Source organism: Taudactylus pleione, unplaced genomic scaffold (assembly GCF_031769625.1).
Source record: "Taudactylus pleione unplaced genomic scaffold, aTauple2 ptg000209l, whole genome shotgun sequence".
NCBI classification, from domain to species: domain Eukaryota; kingdom Metazoa; phylum Chordata; class Amphibia; order Anura; family Myobatrachidae; genus Taudactylus; species Taudactylus pleione.
Genome location: NW_028284611.1, coordinates 1868746 through 1892081, shown reverse-complemented (window position 1 = coordinate 1892081; position 23336 = coordinate 1868746). Strand labels below are relative to the sequence as shown.

General features: G+C 50.4%; 2 protein-coding genes across 3 annotated transcripts; one reads left to right on the top strand and one right to left on the bottom strand.

The window, feature by feature from the left end:
• Nucleotides 1–5850: 5850 nt before the first annotated feature.
• PPIL3 (peptidylprolyl isomerase like 3) lies at nt 5851–10438 on the bottom strand. Its single transcript, XM_088478182.1, has 7 exons — nt 10325–10438; nt 10198–10218; nt 9717–9791; nt 8015–8108; nt 7484–7551; nt 7274–7392; nt 5851–6179 (listed from the first exon to the last, which is right to left on the bottom strand). The coding sequence occupies exons 2-7, from the start codon at nt 10198–10200 to the stop codon at nt 6053–6055; spliced, it is 486 nt and encodes a 161-aa protein (XP_088334308.1). The 5' UTR covers nt 10201–10218; nt 10325–10438; the 3' UTR covers nt 5851–6052.
• Nucleotides 10439–10604: 166 nt separating this feature from the next.
• On the top strand, nt 10605–14394 carry NIF3L1 (NGG1 interacting factor 3 like 1). 2 transcript variants are annotated; one of them, XM_088478180.1, is made up of 7 exons: nt 10605–10691; nt 11086–11567; nt 11743–11896; nt 11971–12097; nt 12173–12311; nt 12824–12907; nt 14022–14394. In XM_088478180.1, exons 2-7 carry the CDS (start codon nt 11132–11134, stop codon nt 14204–14206), a joined length of 1125 nt encoding a protein of 374 aa, XP_088334306.1. In that variant the 5' UTR covers nt 10605–10691; nt 11086–11131; the 3' UTR covers nt 14207–14394. The 2 variants fall into 2 exon arrangements, with proteins under 2 accessions (XP_088334306.1, XP_088334307.1); XM_088478181.1 differs by lacking the exon at nt 10605–10691 and adding an exon at nt 10875–10893.
• Nucleotides 14395–23336: the final 8942 nt, after the last annotated feature.

The following is a 23336-nucleotide window of genomic DNA, read 5'->3' as shown; positions in this document are numbered from 1 at the left end:
TGTAAGGAGAATCCACCGCCGAAAGGAAGCATCCTGAGAGGCGAAGGTATCAAAAGCATAATACCTTACAAAAATATGGACAGATGACCACGTGGCTGCCAATCACCGCTGAGGCGCCAAGTCGAGCTGCCCACAAAGGACCCACAGACCTAGTGGAAGAGCTTTAATAGAGGATGGAACAGGAAGACCTGTGAATCCATCCTGCCAAAGTTAGCGTAGTGGCAGGCCAACCCTTTTTATGGAAATCAGAAAGGACAAAACCGAGAGTCTGATTTCCTAAATGGACTGGTACGGTCAACTTAAATTCTTAGCGCCCGTACCACAGCCAAATAGGCCTCACCAGCAGACAGGACTGGAGAAGTAAAGGCAAGAACTGCCCTGTTCCTAGGAAAGATGAGAAAAAAGGGAGGTCTACATGACAGAGCCTCCCATTCTGAGATCCTACTGGCCAAATTAAGAGCCAGAAGGAATACAGTCCTAGCCGTAAGCCATTTGAAATCCACTGAGCCCAGTGGATCAAATGGCGGTCCTCAGAGAGCCCTAAGGACCACAGCCAAATCCCAAGGAGCCACCGGTGGAACAAAGGGATGCTGAATATAACGTACACCCTGCACAAAGGTGCGGACATCAGGAAGAGTAGCAATCCTACACTGAAACCATATTAACAGGGCAGAAACCTGCACCTTCAGGTAAGCAAGGCGAAGACCGTTATCTAAGCCCACCTGTAGGAAAGCCAACCTCTGGATATCCGGAATACCCGAGGAGCCTAGCCTCTAGGGCGACACCTGAAAGAAAGTATACCATACCTAATGGTAAATTCTTGCAGATAAAAACTTCCGAGCTCTTAGCATGGACAGAGCCCCTGTTAACTATAGAGCTGGAAAAACTCCTAGACCTTAAGAGGGCAGTCTCCACCGCCACACCGTCAAGGACAGACAACCCAGGTCTGGGTATCAGCCAGGATCCTGAGACAACAGGTCCGGGCGTAGAGGCAACAGCTTCGGAGAGTTAACTGAGAGGCTCCGAAGATCTGAGTAATAGTGCCATCCGGCCTACGCTGGAGCTATCAGCAGGAGCGTGCCTCCTTCTTGCTATTACTGGAGGAAGAAGGGATAACGGAGGGACGAGGTACACAACTTGGAAGGTCCACTGGACCTACCTACGTCTATCAGAAGAGTCTCATCTCTGAAAGGCTCCACTTGTTCACCAGAAGATTGAACACCTCCTGATAAAGAGGACATTTCCCTGAATGCACGTCTTGACGGCTGAGAAAGCCTGCTTTCCATCTGAGGATTCCTGAATGAACACTGCCGATGACGGCAGGGATATAGCCTTCCACCCAAGCCAGAATTCGGGACACCACTGTTAGTGTCGCCTGACTTCGGGAACCTCCTAGGTGGCTTACATAAGCCATCATGATGGCGTTGTCAGACTGTACCTGCACGGTATTTCCGTGGAGGACCTGTCCTGCATGCTGGAGAACCTTGAATACTGCTCAGAGTTCTCAGATGTTTATGGGAAGCGCAAAAACTACTGGTGTCCACCTGCCCTGGAAGAAGTGTGGAGCCGTCACTGCTTCCCAGCCACGGATACTGGCGTCCGTCCTCAGAAGGACCCTGTCCGCAATCACAAAGGGGGTGCCCCTTGTTTAGGTGAGCTTTCTGCAGCCACCAGGCCAGAGAGAGACAAACCTCCGGGGAAAGCCTATTGACTTTTTCCTATGGGGCAACCCATCCCATCCGGAGAGGATCAAGTTCTTTAGAGTGAAGCTGGGTACTCTCCACCATGTCGAACAGCGACATCCTGGAACCCAGGAACCACATTGCCAAGTGAATAGACACTCGGCGACTCTGCAGGCAACTGCGTACCTTTGCCTGTAATGCAGAGATCTTTTCCTCAATCACAAAGATCCTCAGATGTTGGGATATGGAGCATCCTCTGTGAAGAATCAGAGAGGACCATTTCCAGTTTATCAGTCAGCCCTAACGTAGCAACACAGATATCGTCCGTTGCATATGGCACTGAAGTATCTCTGGAGACCGTGTAACAACAGGAGGTCACTCGGATAGGGTAACAAGCAGACCCCCTGCCTCCGCAGGTGGGCTGCCATAACTACCATGACCCTGGTAAACCGTGAGGCGCGGAGGCCAGACCAAGGGGCAATACCAGAAACTGGAAATGCTTATCGACCACTGCAAACCTGAGGAAAACCCTGGTGTGCTAAGAAAAGAGGGCTATTCAGGTAGTCACCCTGAATATATCCAACGACACCACAAAATTCCCAGGCTCCATTGAATGATGGAATGCAGGGTCTCCCTCCCGAACCGAGGAACCCTTAAGAATTTGTTGAAGGATTCGAGGTTGAGAATGTCCTGGTAAGACCCATTGGGTGTCTGTACCAGAAAGAGGATGGAGTAATACCTCGTTCCCCTTTGGGGCAACGGAATAGGTACTATAACTCCTGCCTGGAGCATAGAGTGTAACACCCTCAAAAATTACAGGGCCTAGTCCTGAATTGACAGAAGACCTGTAACGAAAAACCTTCTGGGAGGCTTTTACCGGGAGGATAAGACATACCTTCAAGCAAATACTTCTCTTACCCCAGTGTCCGTGGTGGTCAGACACCAGCACTGGGCGAACTGGAGAAGCCGGCCTCCGACTCTGGGGGCTCCCGAGAGGAGGCCCGTCCCGTGAGGCTGAAGGCTTATAGTCCAACTTGGGAGTAGGACGTCTTGTACTCCAAGCCTGTTCTTATGGCTGAGCAGATTTCCTGGCTACTGACTGTCTTGGAAAGCTGTATTTTAGACTTACCCTGGCCTCACAGGGCCGAAAAGACAAAGTCCCAGACCCTGATGGGACTGTAGCCGATGACAGACACGCAGACGTAGCTGCTGCCTGCAGGGCCACAATTGTGTCCAGACGAGGGCCGAACAGGACTTGTCCCGTAAAAGGCAAAGCATTCCAAATGGAATCTGCGTCCGCTTTCCAAGAGCGCAACCACAGGGAGCGGCAAGCCGCTACTGCTGCCGAGGAGATTCTGGAAAGGAGTAGGCTATATGTAAGACCGTCTCACTATGAACGTGGCAAAGTCTCTGAGAATTTGCCACTATCCACCTGCTCTGCTGGAGAGTCAGTGTGCAGAGATCCAGTTACCTACTCAGTGTTCCATGGCTCTGGCCCCCCAGCACACGGCCATAGCCGGCCTGGAAGCCCCTCCAGCAAGGGAAAATTGGATTTTAGATATATTTGCACCTTGCAATCTGGAACCTCCTTCAAAGAGGACCTGGAGGGCATAGGCAACGTAGCACTCCTCACTAGGCGTGTAACATGAGAATCTACCCGTAAAGGTAACTCCCATTCGGAAATGTAATTATCCGCACAAGGGGTATGCAAAAGGTCAACCGTTTTTGGGGCTGGACCCGCTTACCCGGATTTTCCACACCTCCTCTAAAATGATCAGATAGAGGAATTACAGTGGCAACACCCTTATCCTTAAAGAAGGTATATTTGGATTTAGCCACGGAGGATATGTAATAACCAAAGCCGCACGGACTGCCCGTAGAAGGCCAGGTATATAGACTTTAGACCCAGACTTTGCACTAAGGGGCTCGTGTCTGAAAAAGTCAATAATGTCACCGTCATCAGACGTCATGTCTTTACCCGTCTGAGACCTGAAAGGCCGTTTAGAAGGCCGAAATGGTGACTCCCCCTGTAAAACGTCCATCAGGTGCTATACCATTTGGACAATAAATTCACCCACACAGGCTCCTGCGAGACCTGGGGGGGCGAAAAACAGGATACACTGGGGTACCATCAACTGTCCAGGGACCCCTGCATGTGATGAGACCACCACAGGCTGCGATAACCCCTTGGGGAAACGCAGGGGGCGTTGCCCACAAAGGCTGTAAGCATCTTAGCCAGCCGAGGGCGGTCCCCTTTTTTGTGCAGGCACAGTGACAGAAATGGGGCGTGATATATAATACAACATGCCCTCCATAAACCCTCAGCGTCTACATATCCCTCCGCTAACTGCACATGATATCAGTACATTATAGCTGGAAGAGGATATCCTCGTTCACTTTCCGACATGAGGAGTGTGAACGGAGCGTATGTGACCTCCCACACAGAAAAACCACGTTTACTGTGAGGTAATAAACACCCTGCGACACCACACCGCAAGGGCTGTAGCAGAAGAACAGGGATAGGAAAAGGCTGACAGTCAGAAATGAAAGGACAGGCAAACAGTGCTAGCATTTAAGTCACATACAATGCACAGATAACATCCTGCATTACAAGCACTGCGATCAACTACACAGACCAGAGCCTGGTAGGAAACAGTGCTGCATACACTGACCTTAATTGAAGGAGAGGTATGCGGGGGACCCGGACCGCAATGGCATCTGTATCAGCTTCCAGCAGCGTTTGCCATTCCCAGCACATGTAGTGAGAAAATGGCCGCCGAGGAGCAGAGAGGAGGCCGGCCCGGGGGAGGAGCGCTGACACAGCCCGCTCAGACCGCTGTGGAATGGCACTGTGCAGCGGGGGAGACGCCGGCTGTTAGAGAGGGAAGGCGTTCTCCCCTGGCGTGCTATCAACCCCTGGGACGCTGCGCTGTACCGCACATGCTACGGCCCGCTGTCCCTGGTGGTCTATTGGAAGGCGCAGGATCAGTACCTGGCCCCACGCGCAGCCGGTCCCCAGGGAGCCCCCTGCCTGGGGACCAAACAGGACTGTGTTACCGGCAGGTGCCCACTAACCCTATGTACTAACCCCTCCGTACCCAGCGCTTCATCACCGACGCCCCCATATCCAGCGCTATGTACTAACCCATCCGTACCCATCCCTGACCACCATCCCCAGCGCTACATCCCCGACCCCTCCGTGCCCGGCGCTACATCCCCGACCCCTCCTTGCCCGGCGCTACATCCCCGACCCCTCCGTACCCGGTGCTACATCCCCGACCCCTCCGTACCCGGTGCTACATCCCCGACCCCTCCGTACCCGGTGCTACATCCCCGACCCCTCCGTACCCATACTAACTCTCTGAGCCCGGTGCTATGTCTCTTACCCCTCTGTGCCCAGCGCTACATCCCCGACCCCTCCGTACCCGGCGCTACATCCCCGACCCCTCCGTACCCGTACTAACTCTCTGAGCCCGGTGCTATGTCACTGACTCCTCTGTGCCCAGCGCTACGTCACTGACCCCTCCGTACCCATACTAACTCTCTGAGCCCGGTGCTATGTCACTGACTCCTCTGTGCCCATACTAACTCTCTGAGCCCGGTGCTATGTCACTGACTCCTCTGTGCCCATACTAACTCTCTGAGCCCGGTGCTACGTCACTGACCCCTCCGTACCCATACTAACTCTCTGAGCCCGGTGCTATGTCACTGACTCCTCTCTGCCCAGCGCTACGTCACCGACCCCTCCGTACCCATACTAACTCTCTGAGCCCGGTGCTATGTCACTGACTCCTCTGTGTCCAGCGCTACGTCACTGACTCCTGTGCCCAGCGCTACGTCACTGACTCCTCTGTGCCCAGCGCTACGTCACTGACTCCTCTGTGCCCAGCGCTACGTCACTGGCCTGTGATAGGCACTCCGTCACTGACCACTTTATACCCAGCGCTACGTCACTGGCCTGTGATAGGCACTCCGTCACTGACCACTTTATACCCAGCGCTATGACTCCTCTGTACCCAGCACTATATAACTCATTGCTTCAGCCTCATGAGTGCAGGACTCTAAAACGCAGTGGGTGGGGCATCAACTCACAGGACTGTGTATAAATGGAGATTCCAAAAAGTCCCTCCTCCATCTCCTTCCAGCGAGTCGTAATTAATGTATGAAATATCAATAAAAAAAAGTTTATTTTTGCAAACAAAACGTTTCATATATACAAAAATACAGAATGCAGCGGAGCGATGTCAGCACCGGACAATACCCCGCGCACAATGTAGTATCTGACCGGGATGAGAGGTGACGAGCTGGGATGGTGACGGTCTTATGTACGGTACAGACTGCAGCACTGGGGCTTCACCTATCGGCAGAGGTCAGAGGGCGAAGGGGTTGGCGTGAATAGTGACGTCCTTTATTCGCACTTCGGTCAGGGGGCGAAAAGATTTCTCATGTACCGGTAGCTTCTCCAGCTCATCCAAGGTGTCCAGGCCATCGATCACTCTGCATCGGGTCAGGGAGACACACAGGAGGTCAGCACGGTAAGTAAATATCCCTGGCTAGTTACATAATTATTATATATATATGTGTATGTAATATATAACGTGTTTGTGTGTGTATAATATATAAATATATATGTGTGTGTGTGTGTGTGTTATATAATATATATGTGTGTGTGTGTAATATATAATATAAATGTTTGTGTGTGTGTAATATATACAGTATGTGTGTGTGTAATATATAATATATACAGTGTGTGTGTGTAATATATAATATCTACAGTGTGTGTGTAATATATACAGTATGTATGTGTGTGTAATATATATTAAATGTGTGTGTGTAATATATAATATATACAGTATGTGTGTGTGTGTAATATATAATATATACAGTATGTGTGTGTAATATATAATATATACAGTGTGTGTGTGTAATATATAATATCTACAGTGTGTGTGTAATATATACAGTATGTATGTGTGTGTAATATATATTAAATGTGTGTGTGTAATATATAATATATACAGTATGTGTGTGTGTGTAATATATGATATATACAGTATGTGTATGTGTGTGTAATATATACAGTATGTGTGTAATATATACAGTATGTGTGTGTGTGTAATATATACAGTATGTGTATAATATATACAGTATGTGTGTGTGTAATATATAATATATACAGTATGTGTGTAATATATAATATATACAGTATGTGTGTGTGTGTGTAATATATACAGTATGTATGTGTATAATATATACAGTATGTGTATAATATATACAGTATGTGTGTGTGTAATATATAATATATACAGTATGTGTGTGTGTAATATATAATATATACAGTATGTGTGTAATATATAATATATACAGTATGTGTGTGTGTGTGTAATATATACAGTATGTATGTGTATAATATATACAGTATGTGTATAATATATACAGTATGTGTGTGTGTAATATATAATATATACAGTATGTGTGTAATATATAATATATACAGTATGTGTGTGTGGCATACTGAAGTTGAGACCGCGAACCATAAAACCTAGAGACCAATTTGTTCCAGCCCTACACCCTCTCCTCCTCCTCCTTACTTGGCGAATATGGTGTACTTCATGTCCAGGTGAGGCTGCTTCCCGTACGTGATGAAGAACTGAGAGCTGTTGGTGTTGGGGCCGCTGTTGGCCATGGAGATTACGCCGCGTACACTGTGCTGGGTGAGGAATAAGAATACTGGGTATTACTGAGGGGAAAGGGCGAGGGTAATACAGGCTCTGCTTATGTCACCTCACAGTCAGACTCACCTTCAGGAACTCACTATACTCATCTTCAAACTTGCGGCCCCAGATGCTCTGCCCGCCCTTCCCTGTACCTGGGGAAGAAGAGACGGAGAGCGCAGGGTAAGAGCGGGCTCGGGGGCGCACACACGAGAAGCAGAGTCGGGGGACAGACTGAGGGCTAGATGCACATAAACAGCATCATCAGTCTATAGACACACGGCTGAGATCCTGACTAGTAAGAGAGGAATGGCGGATTCTATGGGCGCTTTATAGGGAAATAGACGGGAGCTGGGGAAAAATCTCCAGGACATCAATGCATAAAAGAATGGTGCAATAATGGTGGCATGGGGCGTCAATAGCACCTATTATGGAAACTGGTACTTAGATGGCGATTATAACAGCGCCATCCGGTGAATCCGTCATATTTCAGGGGACACCGTATCACGCTGTTCGTCTAAACACAGCGAGATCCAATCAGTAACCTGGCCACACACCCACAGAGCAACCCCACACACACGTGTATATATGTCTCAGGTCTATCTTGGGTCACCTCACCTGTGGGGTCTCCTGTCTGCACCATGAAACCTTTAATGTTGCGGTGGAAGAGGCAGCCGCTGTAGTAGTCGCTGGCGCACAGAGCCAGGAAGTTCTATGGAAGACAGAGAAGGATGAGTTCTGCGCATGTTCTGGCGACACAGAGTGATGGTGGGCAGAGAAGGATGAGCGCTGCGCACGTTCCGGTGACACAGAGTGATGGTGGGTGGGGGGGTAGAGAAGGATGAGCACCACGCACGTTCCGGTGACACAGAGTGATGGTGGGTGGGGGGCAGAGAAGGATGAGCGCTGCCCATGTTCCGGTGACACAGAGTGATGGTGGGTGGGGGGCAGAGAAGGATGAGCGCTGCGCACGTTCCGGTGACACAGAGTGATGGTGGGTGGGGGGCAAAGAAGGATGAGCGCTGACCACGTTCTGGCGACACAGAGTGATGGTGGGTGGGGGGCAGAGAAGGAAGAGCGCCGTACACGTTCCGGTGACACAGAGTGATAGTGGGTGGGGGGGTAGAGAAGGATGAGCACCACGCACGTTCCGGTGACACAGAGTGATGGTGGGTGGGGGGGTAGAGAAGGGTGAGCACCACGCACGTTCCGGTGACACAGAGTGATGGTGGGTGGGGGGCAGAGAAGGATGAGTGCTGCCCACGTTCCGGTGACACAGAGTGATGGTGGGTGGGGGGCAGAGAAGGATGAGCACCACGCACGTTCCGGTGACACAGAGTGATGGTGGGGGTGCAGATGATGAGCGCTGCGCACGTTCCGGTGACACAGAGTGATGGTGGGTAGGGGGGGGGGAGGGTCAGAGAAGGATGAGCGCTGCGCACGTTCCGGTGACACAGAGTGATGGTGTGGGGGACAGAGAAGGATGAGCGCTGCGCACGGTCCGGTGACACAGAGTGATGGTGGGTGGGGGGCAGAGAAGGATGAGTGCTGCCCACGTTCTGGCGACACAGAGTGATGGTGGGTGGGGGGCAGAGAAGGAAGAGCGCCGTACACGTTCCGGTGACACAGAGTGATAGTGGGTGGGGGGGTAGAGAAGGATGAGCACCACGCACGTTCCGGTGACACAGAGTGATGGTGGGTGGGGGGGTAGAGAAGGGTGAGCACCACGCACGTTCCGGAGACACAGAGTGATGGTGGGTGGGGGGCAGAGAAGGATGAGTGCTGCCCACGTTCCGGTGACACAGAGTGATGGTGGGTGGGGGGCAGAGAAGGATGAGTGCTGCCCACGTTCCGGTGACACAGAGTGATGGTGGGTGGGGGGCAGAGAAGGATGAGCGCTGCGCACGTTCCGGTGACACAGAGTGACAGCAGGTGAGGGGGGGGGGGGGGACACAGAGAAGGATGAGCACCACGCACGTTCCGGTGACACAGAGTGATGGTGGGTGGGGGGCAGAGAAGGATGAGCGCTGCGCACGGTCCGGTGACACAGAGTGATGGTGGGTGGGGGGCAGAGAAGGATGAGTGCTGCCCACGTTCTGGCGACACAGAGTGATGGTGGGTGGGGGGCAGAGAAGGAAGAGCGCCGTACACGTTCCGGTGACACAGAGTGATGGTGGGTAGGGGAGGGGAGGGTCAGAGAAGGATGAGCGCTGCGCACGTTCCGGTGACACAGAGTGATGGTGAGTGGGGGGGGCAGAGAAGGATGACCGCCGCGCACGTTCCGGTGACACCAGAGTGGCGGGGGCAGAGACACACTCACCTCACTGGCCTTCGGGGCTCTCTCACAGAACACCTCCACCTTAATGTCGCCCAAATCCGTGTGCAGCGTCACAGCCTAGGAGACGCACCGGAGGAAGAACCAAATTATTATTATATACTTGTAGAAAACAAAAACACTAAAGAAAATAAATGTATATATTATATACAGAACAAATGGGATAATTATAGATGAGAGATAGATACACAATGACATTCAGATATGAGCCATGGAGGTATAACGCACAGTTCAGCGCTACCCTCCCCACTACGCCGCGGTTACACAGTATCGCCCCGATTATAGCTGAAGCCGCCAAACATTACCAGCTAGGTGACCCATTCCGGCAATTACAATATAGGAAAATTAGAATAATTCACATTTAAAAAAAGAAATCCCATTATAGCTGCAATGTGGATAAAGCAGAGCAGAACATGGTGACCCTGCTGCTGGGGAGGTGGGAATAGCCCGGATGGTCAGGACTCACCATTATGCCCCTCACAGATCCCTGTAAGCAGAGGAAACACAGGGATTAGCAGACACCAGAGCAGCCCCTGCTCCCCCCCGTGTACCGCCAGTATAATATAATACACAGAACACCATGTACTACTCACTCTCACTCTGGCTGCAAAGGGTGTACCAAGATGGCCGTTGCGACTCTTCCTCTCCTCCTGCCTCCTCTCCTGCCTGGGTGTAGGAAGATGGCGCCATGCACTACTGCCTGTGTTTTGGGTGTAGTATGATGGCTGCCTGCACGACTTCCTGGACTTTAGGTGTAGTAAGATGGCTGCCTGCATGACTTCCTACACGTCAGGTGTAATATGATGGCCGTCTCCGAGCTTGTATGCCTCATAAGCGGTGACAGTTGGGTGTAGTAAGATGGCGGCTGTTCAAGCTTCACACAGGAAGAGGTAGGGAGCTTAGGTGTAGAAAGATGGCGGCGCCATAGAACTTCATGGGAAGATTTGTTTCCCTGGCTGGGTAAGCAGTACATGTATGTAGTGTCATGTAACAACGCTGGGGCTCCTCTAATTCTATGTTAGGTAACTGCTGCATTTATGTTACAAGCAGCAATTCTCTATTTGCAGGGGAACTACAAGTCCCATCAGACCCAGACCCTACAACATGAGCATTTTGTAGCTGGTGGAAGGGGGACATGTTGGAGGACCTGCCTGCCCTATGAGTGAGTCTGAGGTAGACAGCCTGTAAATCTCCAGCCTCCAGAATGCTCTGACAGACTTAGGTGGCTCACAGGGAATGCTGGGACTTGTGGTTCCACTGTACAGTGGTGGTTATGCTAGATGTAGTTTTCCTGCAATGTAAGTTTGTGGAGAATAATGACCTTTCCATCTCCGTCTTCCTTTTTGTCCATCAGCCTGAGGTCCGTGTGTCGCCCGTCAGACCCGTTGCCCTCGCCCTGAATGCTGTGTGCGCTGAGGCCCCTCCTTGGTTCATCTTCGCTCCATCGGTGGTCTCCTCGCCGTTGTGTCATGAATTTCGGCATGGATCTTGCCACGGTGGTCTCCCGCCTGAACGCTCTGGCCCCTCCGGCGCTGGCGGAGAGCTGGGATAATGTTGGGCTCTTGGTTGAGCCGAGTCCCCCGCACAGGGTCCAGATGATCATGCTGACCAATGACCTGACGGAGATCGTCCTGGAGGAGGCGGTGGCGAGGAAAGCGGAGATGGTCCTCTCCTATCACCCCCCTATTTTCAAGTCATTGAAGCGTCTGACGTGCGGGCATTGGAAGGAGCAGCTGGTGGTGAAAGCCTTAGAGAATCGCGTGGCTATCTATTCCCCGCACACCGCCTGCGATGCTCTGTCCAATGGGGTCAACGACTGGCTGGGAAGAGCACTCGGTGAGGGGCTTCATCACTAGTCAGGATGGAGAATAATGTGGTCCTCTGCGACCAATAATAATAATGATTTTATTTATACAGAACTTTTCAACATTGATAATTGTGTATGTTAAGGGGTTATATCCTGTCCATTGATCTGCAGTCTTGGCGGTGACGCCTGTCTCATTCTCAATAGGGCCCTGCGTTTCGGTGCCGCTCCGACCCTCCACATCCCTCTCTCACCCCGGTGGATTCGGGCATGTGCTGGAGTTCAGCAGTAACGTCTCTGAGACTATCCTGACCAGAGCGAGCTCCCTGCAGGGCACATGTATGCGTACCTTCCCGCTCAGGTACTATCCTGCTCCATGTATATACTGTCACACAGAGAGTGCACTGTATACACCTATTTATATCCCTCATCTAGGAACGCGGGGGAAGAGGGAGGCCGTGTGCGTCTAAGCTGTTCCCAGAGTGCTTTGCGGCAGGCTTTGGCCATCCTGTCGGAGGATTCGCGTGCCTATAGTGGTGCTGAGCTGCTGACTCTGCAGAAGGTAAGAGACAGAACCACAATACGGCAAAATCCGACTCCCTATAGAAGCTCCAAGATTTACTCCTTGTCTCCATAGCCCCCCCTGCTGGACACAGGGATGGGACGTCTCTGCACTCTCACAGAACCGGTGCCTATTACTACCGCTGTGGAGCGTATCAAGCATTACCTTGGACTAAAACACCTGCGCCTTGCCCTGGGGAGGAAGAAGATGATGGGTGGGTAGTTACGTTGTTATCTAATACTTACACCGTTCCTATGTCTGTGTCTGTTCCCCCATCTTTGTTCTTCTGCCGTCACCCTCTGTAATGTTGTGTCCCTCATCCTCTGTCTTCTGTAACAGTCTATGACAGTGTTGGCTAACCTTGACACTCCAGCTGTTATGGAACTACATAACCCAGCATGCACTGCTACAGTTTTGCTATTAGGGCATGCTAAAACTGTGGCAGGGCATGCTGGGATATATAGTTCCACAACAGCTGGGGTGTCAAGGTTAGCCAACACTGGTCTATGAGCTAAATTTTATTAACCTGCCCCCGCAAGCGAGGGGGATGAGTTACCGTTGGATTTGTGTGCGCACCCTTATGGGGCTGTAAACAAAAATCAGCAAAGTTGGCGGTACCGTACGCGCAGCATATAGCTGCACTTACTCGCACCCGTGAATAAATCACGAGTAGAAGAATTGACCCCCTACGTGAGGATTACAGACTTATCTCTTGTCTGTTTACAGAGTCCCTTGTAAGTGTCATGGCGGTGTGTGCCGGATCCGGAAGCAGTATCCTAAGTGGTGTCCCTGCCGATCTCTACCTCACAGGTAACGTATCCTGCACGGTGTTTGTGTCTGATACACAGACCATGGATGTCGGAGTTGCCTTGATCTGATGACCGGTTATCAGTTATTCCTGTGTCTTGTTAATGCATATGATCACCACCACAACTAATGAGACCCCATCATATAAAATCACGCTCACTAGTGATCCACAAACAAAATGTTTTCACCTCTGGGATTGCTGCGATTGGCTGTTCCCGCAAGAGCCCTGTGCAGCAGTCAGTCTCGTGTAATCTAATCCTGTGCTCTATCTACCTGGTAATTTATGATCATACAGGCACCTGACATTTTACAACACGGTCCAAAATAACTTTGTCACTTAGAATGATGCTCACCCTGCCCAGTTATAGACAGGCCGCATTCCGTGTCCCTCAGCACTTGGGCCAATCCTTTGTGTGCAGCTGTATTGAGATATCCATATAGCTCCGTGCACAGTGAAACGCATTGTACACTGGACCTGATTCAGACCCGGTCGCTAGAAGCGCTCGCTCGCATAGCGGCCGATTGTTGCAAACTGCGCATGCGTATTAATCACAGTGCACGTGCGTGAACTGCTCATTGCGATCGGAATTCGCTCGCTCGTAGCGGAAAGACTGGACACTAGTTTGAGTGACAGAATGTGCAGTTTGTGGGTGGTAATAGGGGAAGGTGTTTGTAAACTCGGGGTGTGGTGGTGTGGACGCAGGCGTGTCTGACCGTCAAAACGGCGTTTAATGGGCGTCCATAATTACAAAGACGCGTCATTGTACACGTCACCTAGCTTGATTTTTTGACTGAAGTACTCGCAGAACTTGCGGAAGCCTAGGGCTAACCTAAGCCTTGCGAGGGCTTCCGATGACTCTCGATGTTACCGATTGTCTTATACACTTCCTGGAGATGACGTGTGCTGCGAGAGTAGAGAGGGCGGCGTTACGCTAGCTCGCGATCGCTTTCGTCGCCGCTCGCAAAGACATAAAGGGCGTCCTTGAGCCTTGCATTGCAGTCATGGATTTAACATGGCTGGCCCCTTTTTGCATGCGAACACTTCTAGCGGCCGGGTCTGAATCGGCTCCACTGTCCCATGATGCATAGTATACCCCCTCTCTCTGTCTCTCCTCAGGTGAGATGTCCCATCACGAGGTTCTGGACGCGGTGGCTGAAGGACACAGTGTCATCCTGTGCGAGCACAGTAATTCAGAGCGCGGGTATCTGCAGGAACTCTGCGCTCAGATCACGGAGGCGTTGGAGGGGAAGGTGGAGGTTGTACTCTCTGAGTCAGACGAAGACCCTCTGCGGGTGATGTGAGGAATAGCAGAACGTTCTGACAATAACCCCGAGGACTTTTCTCTGTCTGTTTGTGTCTATGCAAATTGAAAATAATGGTTTGTACGTTTCTTAGACAAACTCGTGTTTCGGAGTCTTGTAACCATCATCTAGTCTGAGCTGCGTTTTTGCAATTAAATTGTTCTGTTCAGATTACCCAGCGATATAAGGATCATTGTCTGTCATCTTCTGTAGCTGGAGTGTGGGTGGTAATAACATTGGTAACCTCTTCCCCAGTAACTGCGACTACAGACTACTTGAAGCTGTAGTAACCAATCAGATGTTTGTGTTCATCTTCTAAAAAGTGCCGTAACAGTGGAAGAATCTTGTTCCTCTGGACAACGCCACCCTCTCCGCCTTCATACAAGTGGAACGGTTTTCGTAACTGTCCCATGCACAATAATGCACATATCTGAGGTTATGAAGTTCCCTCATGTACCCTTATATGACGCCTGTGACTCCTAGATCCCCCGTGGTTAATTCAAAGCTCCATTACCACTTACAGCTTATTTGCTCTTCCCTCTCCCTGGCAGTGCCCCATGACGTTAGTAAGAGGGGGGGAATGGGAAGACCATCGAGAAGCCCCATTTGCGATTGCCTCCCGTTTACATTCCTTTACAGAGCCATTGCAAAGTGGTGAATGATGTTCCTCACTGTAGGTGATAATGGCGTTTAAAGGGGTGAATTTGCGTTTACTCTGAAGGAAATTGGTCATGAGGAAATGTTGCACATCTCCCGAAAAACAAAATGTGTGTAGAGAATATTCCAGCTGCCGTTTATACCAGATCCGATGCTTAAAAGGGCTGGAGGTGTCAGGCTCGTGGTATATTAAGCTAGGTTCCCTGCATTAAAGTACTGATGCCGTCTAGCCAATAGGAACAGATTACTCTGCAAGCTGGAGATACCTCTGTGGAACAAGCTTCTGACTTCTTGCTGCAGTGGCAACTCCCAAGTCAGTCCACACCTCAGCAGAGAGGCAAGGGTTCCCCCACCTGGACTAAACAGATATGGAAGGAAAACGTTGCAAAAAAAATGTGTGATTATTTGGAGTCACTGCACAAGAGGTAGGTATTTAAAATATAAACTTCACATCTTGTATACATATATCCCATGAAATCTGTCTCAATAAAAAATTATATTAAAAATACATAAATATATTCAACAGTTGAGCAAAGAAGCGGGAGTCCCAACCAATCTGTTCTAGAATCAGAGTCACTAGTTAAAAAACATTCCTGACCTGCAGTTAGGTAAAGCGCGTATGAATTACCGTGTCGTCTGATACTCCAGCTTCATCAAAGCCTGTAGCACTCAGAGATGGACCCTCAGCATGAAGCTTGGACCAAATCATTTATTCATGGTCACTTTCATTCTGACATATTTGGATAAAGAACACTGTACAGTGAAGATACAATAATTTCCATCTCCGTTATACTAACGTTATAATCTTCCTGGAAACGGGAATACAGGATTCACCCAAGAGGGACTGCACATTGCTGCAGGCACGAATCTACCTCCCCGGGTATCCTGTCGGAGGATACTTTGGATTATTACAGTAGACACGGTAATTCATATGCACTTTACCTACCTGCAGGTCAGGAACGTGTTTTTTAACCAGTGACTGATTCTAGAACACATTGGTTGGGACTTCCACTTACTCACTCAACTTTTGAATATATTTTTTATGTATCTCATTGGATACTTGTATATGAGACGTGAATAAATGTTTATATATTAAATACCTACCTCTCGTGCAGTGACTCCAAATAACCACACACTTTTTTTATTGTTTTTGCGCTGTTTTCCTTCCCTGTCTGTTTAGACTTTGAGTTTTTTTAGGTGACCTCCTGTTTAAACAGCAGCAATAATCTATATGGATATTTGTAAATCTTATAGGGTATTAACAATTGTGTACACCCTGGATAATTTTAAATCTGCAAAACACTGAAGTGAAACAAGCAGCACAGGGTCTCATTCAGAGCCGCTCGTAAGCGGCCGCTCGTTCGTTCCGAGCAATGTTCGCACATCTGCGCATGCGTATGGGTTTTAGTACACATGCGCGAACTAGCCAGTGCGGTCGAAAATCGTGTGCTCGCAAAATAGCGAGTGCCTGCTAATTTGAGTGACAGGATGCAGCGTTTGTGGGTGGTAACAGGGGAAGGTGCTTAAAAACGGGGAGTGGAGATCCGAACGCAGGCGTGCCAAACGGTCAAAACGGGCGTTTTAAGGGTGTGCATAATTAACAAAGCAGCGTCATCGACCACGTCACTTGGTTGTCTTTTAGCCTGAACTGCTCGCTGCCCTATGACCCGAATCCAGGCGGCCGTCAAGCACGGCCACTGTCACGATGACTCACACACGCGAGTACATCGCATCTAATTGGATCGAGCCCATAGACCCTGGGGTATATTTACTAAAGTGAGAGTTTTTAGAAGTGGAGATGTTGCCCATAGCAACCAATCTGATTTTACTTAACATTTTATCTAGCACCTTCTAGAAGATAATGGCTACAATCTGGTTGCTTAGGGCAACATCTCCACTTCTAAAAACTCTCACTTTAGTAAATATACCTCCTTGTGTGTAATATTGGCTTCCTATCATCAAATCTGAGCACCTACAGATGTGTCCTCATACAGAATGCAGTCAGACCCTGCAAGCCCGACATGGGACTAAAGTGAGGCGTTGAAATCCCGACACCTATCATTAGCCCCACTACAAAATCCTGACACCCAGCATACCGAACGAAGGTAAGCTGGGTGTCTTAGGTTCTAGCCACGGGGGGGAGGGTTACGTTAGGGGCTCCCGGGGGGACTTAGGATTAGGCACTAGGGTTAGGGTAGGGAAAGGGGAGGGGTTAAGGTTAGGCACCAGTAGGGGGGGGAGTTAGGGTTAGGCACCCCCCAGGGGAGGGTTAGGTTGCGGGGAGCGGGTGGTTATGGTTAGACACCACTAATGGAGGGTTAGAGTAGGGAGAAGGAAGGGTTAGTGTACTTACCCACCCAAGACGGGATTTAGCTCTTTCGGGCTTTTCGGTGTCGGTATATGAATAGCCGCCGGCATTACATACCGATTCCCCTCATACACAGCCTCAATACACCATGTGGTACGAGATGCCTGGCGTGAGTGAGCCACCAAGTCCTGTGCAACTCTGCTTGCGCCGTTTCTTTTTTCGCCTGAAAATGCGCCTTCAGTCGCAGTGCGACGTGACTATAACCATTTCACACTGCAAGCAATAACCCGGGTTACCGTGCAGTGTTTAAGGGCCATGTTGAAATAAGCCAGGTCGAGTGGCTCGGCATTCCAACCCTGGTCACGAGAACGGTTGAACACGTGTTCAACCCGGCTCGCGATGCAGTGTGAACGGGTTACCCGGGTCGATGCTACCCGGCCTCGTTCACTGCATAGGAAGAGCCGGCGCTTGGAGATGGTCTTATCGCCAAGCACCAGGTCAGCGCGTGATGGCGTGTCGGCTCGCAGCCAGGAGGGACACGTGAACAAAATCCCAGGTGCGGCCCAGCATTCGGATGTGAAAGGGGCATTAGATGCATCGGGAGACTGCATTTATTAATTTCATGTGCAAATGAGTCTGTAAACGGAACTTAGCGTGGAAAAAGCTGCGGCATTGTAGCACTTTGTATATTCGGTCGCACACAGATATGAAAGTGTCGCATATAAATGAATCAGTGCAGTCCCCTGGTGCATCTTAGTTGCATCACATTGCCGCTAAGACGCATTTTCAGGAAAAAATGGTAGGCACGGCAAATTAATGGACTGGACTCTCAGCTTGGCATCCTATGTGGTACCACAAGTCCCAGCCACTCTTGGTTGCAGCTCGTCTTCAGTCTGTGGGCCTGATTCAGACCCGGTCGCAAGCGCTAAGCGCACGCAACCTGGTCGATGGTGGCCCAGAGCGCATGCGCACGACGGAGCCAGCTGCGTCGTGCGCATGCGCGAGACCCGGATAGCGAAGGGCAATCCGTCGCTCCGGGTCTCGCACCAAAGGGGGTGTGCTGTCGATGTTGAGTGACAGCTCGCCCCCTTTGGTGGGCGGGCCGGGAGGGTGGCTGCCCAGACGGAGGCGTGCCCATGAGAACGCCTACCGTTTGAGGGCGGCCCCACTGACATCACAAGTGATGTCAGTGGGAGAGATTTCGGCTCTGTTCGAGCCGAAAGCTCTCTGGCTTACGGCCACGAGACCCTACCACAAGGGTCTCGTCGCCACAAGGGTCACCCTACCACAAGGGTCTTGACCATCGCGACCATCATCCTGGCCACTCGCATTAGCTGGGGGGGCAACCCACAGCAATGCGAGCGGCCAGGAGGCCGCTCCATAAAAAAAAAAAGACGCCCTGATTCAGAGCGAGCACTCTTTCAGAGCGTCCGGCTCTGAATCTGGGCCTGTATGGCTTCTCAGCAAATCTCTCTCCTAAACACGCTTTCTGCCTCCGTTGCTGGTCCCTGTCTTTACTGTCCCTACTCTTATATCAGCTGTTTGACTGAGCTCAGTGGCGCCCCCCAGCTCCCCTCTCCCCACAGCTTCAACTGTCACTGCTCCAATTGCTCATTTTTAAATCAACTTTATTTAAAGTGGCGCTGGCCACTACGCCCTTTTCCAAAATGGCAACTGTGGGTTATCTCAAGAGCTAGCTCCAGACTGGTTGCCATGGGTTACATCACATCAGTCCTCACTGCCCCATGTTAATAAGTAAGCCCCATTTCTGAAAACTGCTGCAAAGGAAAAATGTATTATTACCCCTAGCAACCAATCCAGTTCCACTCATCACTTCTTTAGTGGAGTTTAGGAAATGAATGAAAACACTGGTTGCTGTAAGCAACAGCGCATTCCCTCTACCTCAATGTCTCCATTTTTCCTGTTTTTATTTAGTTCTATTTACAGAAGGTCAAATGTTCCTCAAAGAAACGGAGACGCCACAATTCAGATCCTGGTCCATACATGTAAGCACCATGAGACTCCACCGGGTACATATATGTAACATGTTCTCACAATCTTTCAGAACAGACACACCTGCAGTCATGTTTGGATTCCCTCCCGCAGGACTTACCCTTCATTGGTCTCATGGGAATAATGAACTTGTTTACACGAGAAGCCAGGTCAGGAACGAGTGTGACACGGATGGGACGATTCTATTTAATGGGATGGCTGCAAAACCGTATAAAAAAAATACAGTGCTGACCCAAAGAACTTGCAAGCTACTGAATTATATATTCTGTATGTACATATCTATGTATGTATAAAACTTAAGTGACATTTGGGGCAGATGTACTAAGCTCTGGAAAGGGATAAACTACCAGCCAATCAGCTCCTGTCATTTTTCAAACACAGACTGTAAGGAGCTGAATGGCTGGTAGTTTATCACTCTCCAATTTATTACTTTCCAGAGTTTAGTACATCTCCCTGTGCCCCATCATTTACACCTCCGCATACCTGTCCCCCATCATTTACACCTCCACATACCTGTCCCCCATCATTTACACCTCCACATACCTGTCCCCCATCATTTACACCTCCACATACCTGTCCCACATCATTTACACCTCTACATACCTGTCCCACATCATTTACACCTCCACATACCTGTCCCACATCATTTACACCTCCCCATACCTGTCCCACATCATTTACACCTCAGCATACCTGTCCCACATCATTTACACCTCCCCATACCTGTACTACATCATTTACACCTCCACATACCTGTCCCACATCATTTACACCTCCCCATACCTGTCCCACATCATTTACACTTCAGCATACCTGTCCCAGATCATTTACACCTCCACATACCTGTTCCCCATCATTTACACCTTCCCATACCTGTACTACATCATTTACACCTCCACATACCTGTACTACATCATTTACACCTCCACATACCTGTACTACATCATTTACACCTCCCCCTACATATAAAGAAAGAAAAAACCTGCGCTGCAATTGTGAGAAAAATATATAGTAAGTGATGGTGCTTGATAGACCAATTAAATACAGGCTTCTTCTGACTATATATAAAAATACATTTATTTCAATAACACATACAATATAAGATTAATATCAATAATACATTCTAAATACTGCTGCCAATAATGGATAATAAGGTAGTTATTCACAAATACACAGACCTATATAAATACAGTGTATCTTATAATGTGTATGGCTTTTGCCAGTGGTTCCCAAACTGTGCGCTGTGGCACCCTGGGATGCCTCGGGACACTAGCAGGGGTGCCTCAGGTTAGTGGTCCAGCATCAAATCAATTTATTCATGGTCAATGTAATGTAAATATCTGGACAAACAGAAGCACAAACCTGTCCACAACCACACTCTCCTCAGCTAACAGCCACACACTCTCCTCAGCTAACAGCCACACACTCTCCTCAGCTAACAGCCACACACTCTCCTCAGCTAACAGCCACACACCCTCCTCAGCTAACAGCCACACACTCTCCTCAGCTAACAGCCACACACTCTCCTCAGCTAACAGCCACACACCCTCCTCAGCTAACAGCCACTCACCCTCCTCAGCTAACAGCCACACACTCTCCTCAGCTAACAGCCACACACTCTCCTCAGCTAACAACCGCACCCTCCTCAGCTAACAGCCACGCACCCTCCTCAGCTAACAGCCACACACCCTCCTCAGCTAACAGCCACTCACCCTCCTCAGCTAACAGCCACACACCCTCCTCAGCTAACAGCCACTCACCCTCCTCAGCTAACAGCCACACACCCTCATCAGCTAACAGCCACACACTCTCCTCAGCTAACAGCCACTCACCCTCCTCAGCTAACAGCCACACGCCCTCATCAGCTAACAGCCACACACTCTCCTCAGCTAACAGCCACTCACCCTCCTCAGCTAACAGCCACACACCCTCCTCAGCTAACAGCCACGCACCCTCCTCAGCTAACAGCCACGCACCCTCCTCAGCTAACAGCCACGCACCCTCCTCAGCTAACAGCCACTCACCCTCCTCAGCTAACAGCCACACACCCTCCTCAGCTAACAGCCACTCACCCTCCTCAGCTAACAGCCACTCACCCTCCTCAGCTAACAGCCACACACCCTCCTCAGCTAACAGCCACACACCCTCCTCAGCTAACAGCCACACGCCCTCCTCAGCTAAGCCACAAACCCTCCTCAGCTAACAGCCACAAGCCCTCCTCAGCTAACAGCCACACGCCCTCCTCAGCTAACAGCCACACGCCCTCCTCAGCTAACAGCCACGCGCCCTCCTCAGTTAACAGCCACGCGCCCTCCTCAGCTAACAACCACGCGCCCTCCTCAGCTAACAGCCACGCACCCTCCTCAGCTAACAGCCACGCACCCTCCTCAGCTAACAGCCACACGCCCTCCTCAGCTAACAGCCACAAACCCTCCTCAGCTAACAGCCACAAGCCCTCCTCAGCTAACAGCCACGCGCCCTCCTCAGCTAACAGCCACGCGCCCTCCTCAGCTAACAACCACGCACCCTCCTCAGCTAACAACCACGCACTCTCCTCAGCTAACAGCCACGCACCCTCCTCAGCTAACAGCCACTCACCCTCCTCAGCTAACAGCCACACACCCTCCTCAGCTAACAGCCACTCACCCTCCTCAGCTAACAGCCACGCACCCTCCTCAGCTAACAACCACGCACTCTCCTCAGCTAACAGCCACGCACCCTCCTCAGCTAACAGCCACACACCCTCCTCAGCTAACAGCCACTCACCCTCCTCAGCTAACAGCCACACGCCCTCCTCAGCTAACAGCCACAAACCCTCCTCAGCTAACAGCCACAAGCCCTCCTCAGCTAACAGCCACGCGCCCTCCTCAGCTAACAGCCACGCGCCCTCCTCAGCTAACAGCCACGCGCCCTCCTCAGCTAACAACCACGCACTCTCCTCAGCTAACAGCCACGCACCCTCCTCAGCTAACAGCCACTCACCCTCCTCAGCTAACAGCCACACACCCTCCTCAGCAAACAGCCACTCACCCTCCTCAGCTAACAGCCACACACCCTCCTCAGCTAACAGCCACGCACCCTCCTCAGCTAACAGCCACACACCCTCCTCAGCTAACAGCCACTCACCCTCCTCAGCTAACAGCCACACACCTTCCACTGATACTTGTCACAGGGAGGGGGGAGCCGCCAGTCCACTGTAAATTTGAATGATGGCAAATCCACAGCCGGGCACACAGGAGATCATGGCTGGTGAGCAGTGTGATGGATGCAGCAGTAGTACAGAAAGGCCCCAATTGACTAGTTTTGCTCCTATTCAGGAGCTTTTTCAAGATGTGTCCCAACAAATAAAGATTGTCCCTATCTTCTCTCCTGCTCTGGGTGCTGCACACAAAAAAATCAATGTGAGATTGGAATTGGATGGCATGAGTGATTTGTGGTGCAAGTTTAGCTGGGTACACACTGATATATCGCCCATCAGTGGCGTCCCTCCCCGCGGTGTCACTCAGTGCTGGGAGGGATGCAGTGTGGGAGGCAAAGCTGCACGCCGCCGAAAAGGGTGTGTGTGGCCGGTGCTTATTACTGAGGGTTGCTGGAGGTGCAGTGCCGGCTCCCTCACTGTGACACTTTAGTGTCACCCATCGTCGGGTGACACCTGAATGGGTGGTATATCTATAGTGCATCGCCGGGTGTGTGCAGCAGATATGTCTGTGGACAACGTCATTGGCAGACATATCTGATCTGCTGCACAGCACATATATACAGTATCTGGAAGATATATAGGTCATCTGCTGGTGTGTACGGGTGACCCGGCCATCGCCCGTAAACATGCTGCGGGGACTCGGCAGTGATTAGCAGATCAACTGGGTGGGCAATTTAAATGACCGTCTAGTTGAAACCGGGCAAACGATTGGTAAGTGCGTAAACACTGACTAATCGTCAGATAGGTTGACCCATTGACCTAGTGTGTACCGATATGTTCCATGAGAACTCGCAGGACCCAACTCGCACTTAGTAGGATTGACCCCATAACATTCTGCCCCTAGTGTAACTGTAACAGCCCTGCAGCCGGGTACATTGTATGGTCACAGAATAACTTCATAATTTCTAACATTCACACACAAAGAGATGTTATATAATAAGTGACTATCCCAA

What these genes read in the sequence shown, in the direction of transcription:
- PPIL3 (XM_088478182.1), bottom strand. An exon ending in GAGCCCCGAAGGCCAGTGAG is followed by an intron (nt 8,109 to 9,716) that starts GTGAGTGTGTCT and finishes TGTCTTCCATAG; the next exon opens with AACTTCCTGGCTCTGTGCGC. An exon ending in AAGTACACCATATTCGCCAA is followed by an intron (nt 6,180 to 7,273) that starts GTAAGGAGGAGG and finishes GACCCGATGCAG; the next exon opens with AGTGATCGATGGCCTGGACA.
- NIF3L1 (XM_088478180.1), top strand. Translation starts at nt 11,132, where the DNA reads ATGCTGTGTGCGCTGAGGCCCCTCCTTGGTTCATCTTCGCTCCATCGG. An exon ending in AGCTGCTGACTCTGCAGAAG is followed by an intron (nt 12,098 to 12,172) that starts GTAAGAGACAGA and finishes TTGTCTCCATAG; the next exon opens with CCCCCCCTGCTGGACACAGG. An exon ending in GGGGAGGAAGAAGATGATGG is followed by an intron (nt 12,312 to 12,823) that starts GTGGGTAGTTAC and finishes GTCTGTTTACAG; the next exon opens with AGTCCCTTGTAAGTGTCATG.